This window comes from Natator depressus, chromosome 1, assembly GCF_965152275.1.
Source record: "Natator depressus isolate rNatDep1 chromosome 1, rNatDep2.hap1, whole genome shotgun sequence".
Lineage (NCBI taxonomy): Eukaryota > Metazoa > Chordata > Testudines > Cheloniidae > Natator > Natator depressus.
Genome location: NC_134234.1, coordinates 205,929,707 through 205,941,774, shown reverse-complemented (window position 1 = coordinate 205,941,774; position 12,068 = coordinate 205,929,707). Strand labels below are relative to the sequence as shown.

General features: G+C 42.5%; 1 protein-coding gene across 1 annotated transcript in view; it reads left to right on the top strand.

The window, feature by feature from the left end:
• Window positions 1-12,068, top strand: part of MAN1A2 (mannosidase alpha class 1A member 2) — a 307,541-nt gene that overhangs the window by 202,991 nt on the left and 92,482 nt on the right. Inside the window, exons 7-8 of the mRNA XM_074975205.1 lie at window positions 10,354-10,477; window positions 10,885-10,978. Of these exons, the coding sequence (XP_074831306.1) occupies window positions 10,354-10,477; window positions 10,885-10,978 (218 nt within the window). The remainder of the gene's footprint in view (window positions 1-10,353; window positions 10,478-10,884; window positions 10,979-12,068) is intronic.

Below are 12,068 nucleotides of genomic sequence, written 5' to 3'. Positions count from 1 at the left end.
GTACTTGTGGCACCTTAGAGACTAACAAATTTATTTGGGCATAAGCTTTCATGGGCTAAAACCCACTTCATCAGATGCATGGAGTGGAAAATACAGTAGGAAGATATATATATGTACACAGAGAACATGAAAAGATGGGGGTTGCCATACCAACTCTATCAAGACAAATCAATTAAGGTGGGCTATTATCAGCAGGAGAAAAAAAACTTTTGTAGTGATAATCAGGATGGCCCATTTCAAACAGTTGACAAGAAGTTGTGAGTAACAGTAGGGGGGAAAATTATGACACTTTTATTATGGATGCTTCAGGGACAAGTTGGGGTGCCCACCTGAAGCACCTGTAGATACAAGGGACATGTTCTCAATCAACTTAAAACTACACATGAATGTCCTGGAGCTGAGAGCCATCAGACCAGCCTGCATAATGTTCTTTCCTGTTCTGCAGAATTCCACAATGCAAATCTTAATGGACAACACCTCCACAGTGCACTGTATACACAAATAAGGAGGCAGTAGACCACTGCCTATCGTGCTGACAAATATTTTCTCATTATTTTCTTGTACTTTCCTGTCAGTCTGTATCCATGTGTTGTCTCTTGTTTTATACTGAGATAGCAGGCATTTGCATGGCACTTTTGTAGTCAGCATTGCAAGGTATTTACATGCCAGATATGCTAAACATTTGTATGCCCCTTCATGCTTCAGCCACCATTCCAGAGGACATGCTTCCATGCTGATGATGCACGTTAAAAAAACAATGCGTTAATTAAATTTGTGACTGAACTCCTTGGGGGAGAATTGTATGTCTCCTATTCTGTTTTACCCTCATTCTGCCCTATATTTTATGTTATAGCAGTCTCGGATGATGACCCAGCACATGTTGTTCATTTTAAGAACACTTTCACTGCAGATATCACAAAACGGAAAGATGGTACCAATGTGAGATTTCTAAAGATAGCTACAGCACTTGACCGAAGGTTTAAGAATCTTAAGTGCCTTCCAAAATCTGAGAGGGACAAGGTGTAGAGCATGCTTTCAGAGTCTTAAAAGAGCAACACTCCATTGCGGAAACTATAGAACCTGAACCACCGAAAAGAAAATCAACCTTGTGCTGGTGGCATCTGACTCAGATTATGAAAAGGAACATGCATCGGTCCGCACTGGTTTGGATTGTTATCAAGCAGAACCTGTCATCAGCCTGGACGCATGTCCTCTGGAATGGTGGAAGAAGCATGAAGAGACATATGAATCTTTGGCGCATCTGGCACATAAATATCTTGTGACACCAGCTGCAACAGTGCCATGTGAATGCCTGTTCTCACTTTCAGGTGACATTGTGATCGAGAAGCAGGCAGCATTATCTCCTTCAAATGTAAACAAACTTGTTTGTCTGAGCAGTGAGTTGAACAAGAAATAGGACTAAGTGGACTTGTAGGCACTAAAGTTTTACATTGTTTTATTTTTGAATGCAGTTATTTATTGTACATAATTCCACATTTGTAAGGTCAACTTTCATGATAACTACAGTACTTGTATTAGGTGAATTGAAAAATACTATTTCTTTTGTTTTTTACATTTTTACATTACATTTTACATTTACATATTTACAGTGCAAATATTTGTAATAAAAAATAAATATAAAGTGAGCACTGTACACTCTGTGTTGTAATTTAAATCAATATATTTGAAAATGTAAAAAAAATCAACAAATATTTAAATAAATGGTATTCTGTTATTGTTTAGCAGTGCGATTAATTGCGATTAATTTTTTTAATTGCTTGACAGTTCTAGTATTTAACTTTCTCAAGATTCACCTTGCAGAGAATTATATATGATAATTTTCTAACACATAAGGTATTGCACCCAACATGGGGTAACTCTATTTTGGATCAAAAAGCCCATCGTGGTTCAGGGGTGTAGTGAAGGCAGAAATAAGATATGAAAAAGCAATATATAACAAATGGGAAAAAAGGAGATGTGAATAGCTATCAATATAAACTAGAAGTTATGAAGTATAGTAAATTGATAAGAGAAGCTAAAGAGGTCAGCAGAAAATCCATGCCTGGCAAGGCTAAGAGCAATAAGAAGTTTTTAAAGTATTTTAGGAAAGCAAATCGTAGCAATTGTGTAGCCCCATTACTAAATGGAGATGGTAAAATTGTTAATACTGATGTAGATATGGCAGGAGTGTTCAATAAATATTTCTTTTTTGTATTTGGAAAGAAGCAGGATAGTGTGTTTGTATGCCTTGAGGATGATGAAGTATTTTCCAGTCCATTAATAATTGGAGAGGATGTTAATCTCTACTAGGGATAAACATTCTTAAATCTGCAGGCCTGGATAACTTGCATCCAAGAGCCCTAAAAAAGCTGATTGAGTAGATCTCTGCTCCATTGATACTAATTTTTAATAAGTCTTGGAATACCAGGGAAATTGTGGAAGACTGGAACTGCTAATATTGTGCCAATAATCAAAAAGGGCAAGCTGGATGATCCAGATAACTATAGGACAGTTGGCCTACATCAATCCCAGGCAGAATAATGGAAAAGCTGGTAGGGGTTCAATTAATAAAGAATAAAAGGATAGGAATATAATTATTTCCATAAATGTAATACACTTAAACTTTTGTAACTGTCTGATTAAAAATTAGCACTATACAGTATCACTAAAGCACCCTCTATTGATTAAGCACTGGCTAACTGACAGATCTTAAAAAGTAGTTCTCAGTGGAGAATCAGTAGGGAGCAGTCTCTTTCATTAGTACTCAACCAGCCTATATCCAATACAGCAGGCCTAGGACCAATCCCTGCAGAACCCACTGGTGGCATAGTGCGTTTACTCTTGGGGCATTTTCATTGACAATGAGAGCAGTGCAGTGTGGGTAGCTATCTCACAGTGCAGCTCTCCCCATTCTGCCGCTATGTCTTCTGGCAAAGCGAAGGGGATTGCAGAGCATTATGGGTCTGGACTCAATGCCCTGTGATGCACTGCTTTCTGTCCCAGCATTCCATCTTCAGTTTGTGGCATTTTTCAACGTCCATTGTTTTCTGCTCGCTCCGCCACATCTCTCTGCAGGAATGGATCCCACAATGATCTCCACTGCTCTGCTAGCTATTACTAGAACATTGCGAATGGCAGTGGAGTTATTCTTGAAGTTACGAAGGCAACGGCAGTCACAGTTGCCTAACGTGGTATCTGACACAGAAAGCAGTAACATTAGATTGCTTTTGGCATTCATGGAGAAGCTGAACACAGTGGAACGTCGCTTTTGGACTCGGGAAACTAGGACAGAGTGGTGGGATCACATCGTTATGCAGGTCTGGGATGATGAGCAATGGCTGCAGAACTTTTGGATGAGGAAAGCCACCTTCCTGGAACTGAATGCTAAGCTCACCCCAGCGCTGCGACGCAAGGACACCCAAATAAGACCTGTCCTCTTGGTGGAGAAGTGCAAGGCGATCGCAGTGTGGCAACTCCAGACTGCTACCAGTCGGTCGCGAATCAGTTTGGAGTGGGGGCTTTGTTTTTGGGCTTTGTTAACGCAAGTGTGCAAGGTCATTAATCACATCTGTGACATTATTGACATGAACTGTGACAACATAGATCATTGTTGCAACCAAGGTCCTACAGTTGCACCAAATCTTGTACAAAGGAGGTCAAGTAAGGTGTCTATGGAAAGGTTGTAATTTGCTGGTTATGATTATGCTGTCTATATGTGTGTATCATTTTTGTATTTGAAGTTATGAATATTGGCTATGTACTTGTATCTCAATGTGTTTGATTCTAAGTAGCACCAGTGAAGCATTTGGTCAGCTTCTTGAGAAAGGACTATTCTGAGTAAGTGCCCAATCAAGAAACACTTAACTGACAATGGACTTTGGGAGATGCCAGTCCACATCTGGGCTCTCCTGGGACCATTCAAACTAACATATAAACAATGGCATCGGCCTGCAAAAAGCTGAATCATTCATGGACATGTGACTTGCCCAGCTACAAATTCCATCTTGTTGCTGTGGGGTTTCCGCCAACAAGAAAGAGAATATAAAAGGCCCTGGAAGCCTCTCCTTTTTGTTTTCAGCTGGCTCAAGAGATGGCCTCCCCACCCCAAAGAGATGCCTGAAAGAAACTGGAACAAAGGACAGTAACTATGGGGGCGTGAGTGATTGCTGGCCCCAGGCCATAAACTACAATGTTGGTGTGAAAAGGATTGGGCCCAGACTAGGAAGGAGTCCACTTTGTGAAAGAAGCTTATTGGAACATCTCTGAGGGTGAGATTTACCTGTATGCAGTTTCCTACGGTATTAGGCTGAGACGTGCATGTTTTGTTTTATTTTGCTTGGTCACTTACTTTGTTCTCTCTGTTATTACTTGGAACCACTTAAATCCTACTTTTTATATTTAATAAAATCACTTGTGCTTATTAATTAACCCAGAGTAAGTAATTAATACCTGGGGGAGCAAACAGCTGTGCATATCTCTCTATCAGTGTTATAGAGGGAGGACAATTTATGAGTTTACCCTGTATAAGCTTTATACAGAGTAAAATGGATTTATTTGGGGTTTAGGCTCCCAGAAAGACTGAATACTGGGTGCTGGGAAAGTCCCTGTTAACTGAGAAGCCCATGGGCTAAGTGAATCTTAGTTTCTGTGCACTGCAGGGGGGCGTGGCCCAACCTCTTGGTCTGTGCTGTAGCTGACTGGAGTGTCTAACTCAGCAAGACGGGAGTGGAGGGAAACCTTCTCTGGCAGGGGGGGTTTGCTCTCAGTGGTATCCCAGCACATCTAGTGACAGTCTTAAGGGAGTTTCTGTGACCAAACCCGTCACAGCATTCTGCTGTGAAAGACCAGGACTCTTGGCAACGTGCGTGACATTGTGGATGGCTTTGCAGACATGGGTATCCCTAACTGCGGAGGGGCGATAGATGACACACATATTCCAATTTTAGCACTGGACCACCTTATGACGGAGTACATCAATTGGAAGGGGTACTTCTCCATGGTTTTGCAGGCTCTTATGGATCACCACGGACCTTTCACTGACATAAACATGGGGTGGTCTGGAAAAGTGCATGAAACACGTATCTTTAGGAACACTGGCCTGTACAGGAAGCTGCAAGCAGGGACTTTCTTTCCAGACCAGAAGATCACCCTAGGGGATGTTGAAATGCCCATAGTGATCCTGGGAGACCCAGCATACCGCTTAATGCCATGGCTGAGTAGGTGCAGGATGACCATGGAATGTGAGTTTGGCCAATTAAAGGTGCACTGGCGATGCCTTTATGGAAGTTTAGACCTTAATGAGGAAAATATTCCCATGGTCATAACTGTGTGTTGCATGCTGCATAATAAGGGAAGGGTGAAAAGTTTACTCAGGGGTAGACTGCCGAGGCACAGCACCTGGCTGCTGATTTTGAACAGCCAGATACCAGGGCTATTTGAGGGGGTGCAACGCGGCTATTAGAGGGGGTGCAATAAGAATCAGGGGTGCCTTGAGGCAACATTTTGAAGATGAAAACCAGTAATGCTTGTTGCTATGCTTGGGACTGCAATGGTTAATTACATTTGGTAGGCTCGGAAGCAGTTGTGATTATTAAGGCCTCAGATTCAATGTAAGGAACTGATAAAAGTGCCTGTTGATTTGCAGGTGCCATCGCAGAAATTGGAAAGGAATGCGTGGGTGGAGTTTGGGGAGGGCCTGGGAAAGAGTTCTGACTGTGCTGAAGGGGAGGGCGGGCATGCATCTTCTCAGTCTGGAACGTTATGAGGGACTGCAGCATGTCAGTTTGCAGCTCCAAAACTTTTATCAGCCTCTCCGTAGTGTCCCTATTGTATGCATCATTTTCTTTTCTTTTCTTTCCTGCTTGTCGCTTTCCCTCCACTGCTTGAGTTCAGTCTTTTCTGCCTCTCACTGCTGTAGCACCTCCCAGAACATATCTTCCTTGCTCCGTCTCAGACATTTTCTTATCCTGCGCAGATGCTCTGCTGCTTGTGTGAAGAGGGGAGCCTTTCAAGGTCATATCTGGAGAGGCACAAGTAACAATAAACAGTAGCACTATTGTTAACAACATGCAGAGCATTGAAACATTGCATTAAAATACACCACTGGTAACATACCTATCACTTTCTAGGTGACCCTATTCAAGCACACATGCTGGTGAACACCCCAAGCATGGTGAGTGCACCTAGGGGCAGGGTCATTGTTCATTGCAGAAATAAAATCTGAAAGGGTCACGGGACACTTATGGGGGGAAACCGTCTAAACTTTCTCACCATTTTCCACAAGCAGGGCTCATTATGGAAGATATCTCACTCCTGAGGGGAAGCAAGGAAGCAAGGTTGCATCTGCTACACGCTTGTGGCTTCCACCCCAGTCCCTATGCTGCTCGCCTGTGTGCAGCTTTGGTCCCTGCCCAAGTAATAGCAGAGTGGCCTGGGAAAGTGTCTCTCAATTTGGGGAAGGAACAAAGCTGCTCTGCCAAGGAACCTCTGGAGGAAGATTGCCGAGAACCTCCAGGAAAATTTCCTAGAAATCTCTCTGGAGGATTCCCATGAAATCTCGGAGTGCATAAACTCCCTGTTTCACCGTACTGCCTAGCTGCACGGGGAAATGCCCAGCACACAGAAACACAGTCAGCCTTGTACATTTCTCTGCCCTCAACCTGCTTCAGACCTTCACAAAGCAAAACCACTTACCAGGGGTCTCTGCTCTTGCTTCTGGCTCACCAGAGAGCGACTGCCGAGACTGGCTAGGCACCTCCAGAGTGGAGAACAGCTCCTGACTGGACGCAGCACCGGGCAACCCCAGCATGGGCTCCACATCTTCTTCTGCCTCCACCTCCTCATCCATGACTTCCTCCTCTGGGCTAGGACCACTTTCCACTGGCTCCTGACCTGCCCAAGTATCCATGGGGCTCTTGGTGGTGAAGGTGGGATAGCCGCCGAGGATAGCATCCAACTTCCTATAAAAGCGGCAGGTCTGGGGCGCAGCAAGGGAGCAACAGTTTGCCTCCCTCGCCTTCTGGTACGTGTGCCTCAGCTTCTTCACCTTCGCTCTGCACTGCAGCATGTCCCGGTCATAGCCCTTTTTGCGCAAGCTGGCCCATAGGTATTGGAATTCCGATGGCTGGAGCTCAGCTGGGACTGGACAGCCTCCTCTCCCCAAACACTTATCAGGTCCAGCATCTCCGCACTGCTCCAAGCGGGAGATCATTTGCTGCATGGTGTCGCCATGGCTGCTGGGGAGGATGAAATGTGAGCTCTGCACACCAAGCAAACAGAAAAGGGAATTTCAAAATTCCTGGGGCTTTAAAGGGGTAGGGGCCCTGGAAGGTTGTTTACCTGGTGTCAGGGCAGCAGAGTTGAAACTGCTGACCCAGAGTGGTCAGGATGGGCATTGTGGGACACCTTCCAGAGGCCAATAACAGCACAAAAATCAAGAACGGTGTCTACACTGGCACTATGGAGCTAAAACTTTTGCATAAAAAGCCTTATGACTCTTGTCAAGGTGGTTTTATGCACTGCAACTGAGGAGTTTCATCACAAAAAGTGGCTTTGCAGTGTGTACACCTCCGCTGTGTAGACAAGCCCTTATAGTATCTAGAGAGATAACACATATACATAAGATGTTAAGATTGAAAACATTGCCAGTCTCCTCACTCTCATGTGACTCAGACCCTCTCTCACACACATCAGGGTGCGCTTGCATGTTGTTGGGCAGACAGCTGCTGTATTTTCAGTAGTTTTGATCTGTTATCACTTAAACTGGAACTGGGGGCACTTCAGCACCTTTAGCTGGACACAGAAACTTTTAACATTAGATATCCCAGTGTGTTGTGATAATAATGCAAATCTTTAGACCCACATAAGAAAAGCCCAGCAGATTACATTATTTTTTGGCAACTGGCAAATTCATAAAAAATCTGGCCAGGCCGGTGAAATACCAGCCAGATGATAACCCTAATAGAACAGTATCTTCAGGGTGGCACTGGGCCATGAGGTACATACATGCATGAGAGTGTGCCTGCTATCGCCCTTGGGCCTTTTAAGAATGGGAATTGCCAGGTTTTGTAGTTTCCAGACAGAGCACATGATAGTAAAGGGTCCACTGTTGAACAAAAAACCCTGAAGGAAGTCCCTCTGTAGGGACCAAACAGGAGGCCTAGGGCAGTGGCTCTTAACCTTTCCAGACTACTGTACCCCTTTCAGAAGTCTGATTTGTCTTGCATACCCCCAAGTTTCAACTCACTTAAAAACTGCTTACAAAATCAGACATCAAAATACAAAGTGACACAGCACCCTAGTACTGAAAAATTGCTGACTTTCTCATTTTTACCATAGAATCATAAAATAAATCAATTGGAATATTAATATTGTACTTACATTTCAGTATATAGAACAGTACAAACAAGTCACTGTCTATATAAAGTTTTTGTTTGTACTGACTTCCCTGATGCTCTTTATGTAGCCTGTTGTGAAACTAGGCAAATATCTAGATGAGTTGATGTACCCCCTGGAAGACCTCGGCGTACCCCCAGGGATATGTGTACCCCTGGTTGAGAACCACTGGTCTAGGGGATAGCCAGGAATGGCTACCTAAAGGGAGGGGCATATCCACTCTTTTCCTAGCTTGTGGAAAGCAGAACAGGGTTCTGATACTCAATGTTTTGTGTTGTTTTGAGACTTTTGTAGATTCTGTTTATTAATAAAACCAGCCCTGAGGAAAGGGACTTGGAACTAATCTTGAGAGTTTGGGCTTTATTTTGACTACCCTGGCTGGTGAATCTGCTCACTGGCTTAAAAGCCAGTTTTAAATTCCTCGAGATGACTTGTTCTGTTGCCTCATAGTGAGGCCATGACATTATCATTCACTTGCATTTCAAACTCTGGTTCCTCATCCTATTAACCAGTCTACATGTGCAGAACTAATCTGGAGTTTTTGGAGCTCAGGAAAACTGATATCAGTAATATAGCAGTAACCAAAACAAATAAAAGGATTACTACTTTTGTGTATTGCTTTAAAACCATCTGAGAGAATAGATATAGAAATTATGCATCCAAGTTATATGTGTCTATTTAAACAATATTAAACAGCATCTAGAAATGTGTCTATTTCATTGTGACACTGTAATTTATGGGGTTAGATAGGTTAGTGAAAATTGGCAGCCTTTATATTATGTTGAATTTGACTCCAATTTTGTTGATTTGAAAAAAATTAAGAAGCAAATAGGGCATGAAACACTTCATTTTTCCTTATTATGGTTAGCTGTACCAAAACATTGAGGCACAGGCCATGATGTCTATGTAGACAGCGTTTATTGAGATAAAATAATTGCTTCCTTGTCTGTAGTTATGGGATACAAATCCTGCTCCTTGATTCCTGCTGATTTTTCTCTCATATTTCTTCTCCTTTTTGAATATGCTGTTTCTTTTAAAAATTAAATGTGACAACAGCAAATTCCTAATTGGCTTTAGGCTCACTAGTGGCATCCAGCTCAAATCCAATTTCAATGGTGGTTTTTGAATGAGAAATAATTTGCAGGAAGGATTACTGTTTAACTTTACAGATTAAAAGGCCCAATCCTCCAAAATGCTGAATGCTCTCAAATTGTATTAAATCAGTGATAGTTGAGGGATCTTATCACTTTATAGGTGAGATCCAAAGAGAGCGAAAACCATATGTGCTTGATTTGATTTTGTGGGAAGCTTTTAAGATGCACTTTGGTCTTGTCTACACTTGCAACAGCATGTAGGCTACATGTAGCTACATGCTGCAGTGAAAAGCAGGCTGCATACATACTGTGGTGTGTAGCTGCACTCAGCAGTGAAAGTCTCTGGTAGTAGGGAAGCAATAAGGAGTTGCTGACTTTCCCCACTGCCTCCCTACTGCTGGAGCCTTTACCTGCTGCCTTCCCCCTGCCAGAGCCTTATCCACTGCTGGAACCTTTCCCCATCACTACTTCCCTACTTCCAGAGCTTTTTGCCACTACTGGAGCATTTCACAGCACCGAGGACACTACACTCCTAAAAATAGCAGCATAGACGTGGGAAGGACTGCTTGGGCATATAGAGAGCTGTGTAGAGAATATACCCTAAGGTTATGGCATGGCCTGTTGCTGCTTAACTATGAAGGTTTTTTGAACTATCAAGTTGTGAAGCCTATTTTTAAAAGAAATCACTTGTTATCCTAGATATAGGCTAATATCAACTTGTTGTATGTAGCTCTTCTAAGAGGCAATTTAATGTGATGTGATTACTACCCACACTCTCTGAATATTGACGGTATCCTTTCACTGACCAGCTGTTTGTTCTTTCCTTCCCCCTCTCATGCTTCACTTTATATTTGTTGCAACTCAGTGGTGTGGGTCGAAACTGGGGCTGGGCTTCTGCAGGCAGCAGCATCCTGGCTGAATTTGGTACTCTGCACATGGAATTTGTCCACCTTAGCTACCTGACTGGGGACCCTGTCTACTACAACAAGGTTAGTTTTGTGCTTAGAGTCTAATGTTATAAGAAGACTCAGAGTTGTGTACTGTGAATCTGATTAGGAATGAGAGGGCCTGATCGATTACAATCATGTTTTTTGGTAACAGACCAATTATTTCATTCTTTGCATTTATATTACCAAAATACATAGCTCTCCAAAGCAGAAAATTATGAAGACAAGATCTTTTTTTATTTTTTGTACAGATATTTAGAAATGATGCTCATGACATATGTCTACGTGAGTAGCCATTAAAAGGAAGTGCCCATCTAGAAAAAGCCCACAAGAAGCCGGTTTAATTAAATTATGAAAAATTGCAGTTGAAGAAGAAAGTCCAGATTTAAACAAACTTTGAAGGTAGATGAAAATTATTTTTGGTGATCCTGACTTTTGCTTTAATTTAGGTCATGCACATTCGGAAGTTACTTCAAAAAATGGAACGTCCTAATGGGCTTTATCCAAATTATTTGAACCCAAGGACTGGGCGCTGGGGTCAGCGTGAGTATTTTTATTAAATTTTTTTAGTAATTAAAAGGTATCTTATACACTCAGAATAATGAATAGGAAAAATTACTATGAATGTAAGAGAGAACGACTCTAAAATTGAGGAGGATAGAGAATACACAGCATCATTTGTATTTGGCGTGCAAAAGGGTTTCCAGGACTTGAAGATATTTAATGAAATTATCTTTTATTTATTACCTCTCGTAGTGATCATTTGGCTGTCTTGATCAAGTCTTACTGTGCTTTTTCCCAAAGGCACTTCCCATATTACTTCATGTCTCTCCCTCACTTACGTTGATCAGCAAAGTCTTCAATAATAGTTATAAGGTTGGAAATTGTTTCTTCGATTTTCTTTGACCTCCTCAAAAGTGGGAAGAACGGTTTCACATTTCTGTGAGCCACCTGGCAAATAGATGTCACAGTTTGTGGGAGTACTAATGGTGCAGGGCCTGGGGCGGATGTGACGAATCCATCACTTCCAGGACCGACCCGTCACTTCTGGGACCAATCACGCCAGCCTGTGGGGCCCCCCAAAGCATGGGGCCAGGAGCGGTTACCCCGATTTGCTGTACCCTTGGGACGGTTCTGACTGTATGGGATTGGTGGTGGACTATAGGACCTTTCACCATTAGCTTGCAGGTTGGTCGTGAGTAAAATTTTTAGCCATCGGGTTTCTGTTCAGTGGCCTACGTGAAGTGAATTGGTATCAGTCTAGTTTCTAATTGACAGAGGTATGCATCATAAAAAACATCCTCACAAAAGACACTAAAATTGGACCCTTTGATGGCAATGCAAGCAGAGAGCGCAAGCATTGACTAAGTTGTAGAGACATACATGATTCCTTGAATTGATTCTTCCAAGACAGAGTGGAAGCCATTGCTATGGTATTGTATTTGTTCTGTGGACAAAGAGAGTTCTTTTGCTCCAAGACTTGTCAATCCAGTATCTTTCATGTTTCAAAAAAAAACAACAAAAAATCTGATGAACCTATCTTGTCATTAAAGAATGAATTCTGGTCCCATTTGCAGTCAGTGGCAGATTTCAGTGGGGCCAGAGTTTAGCACTAAATGCCTAGCAGAATTTC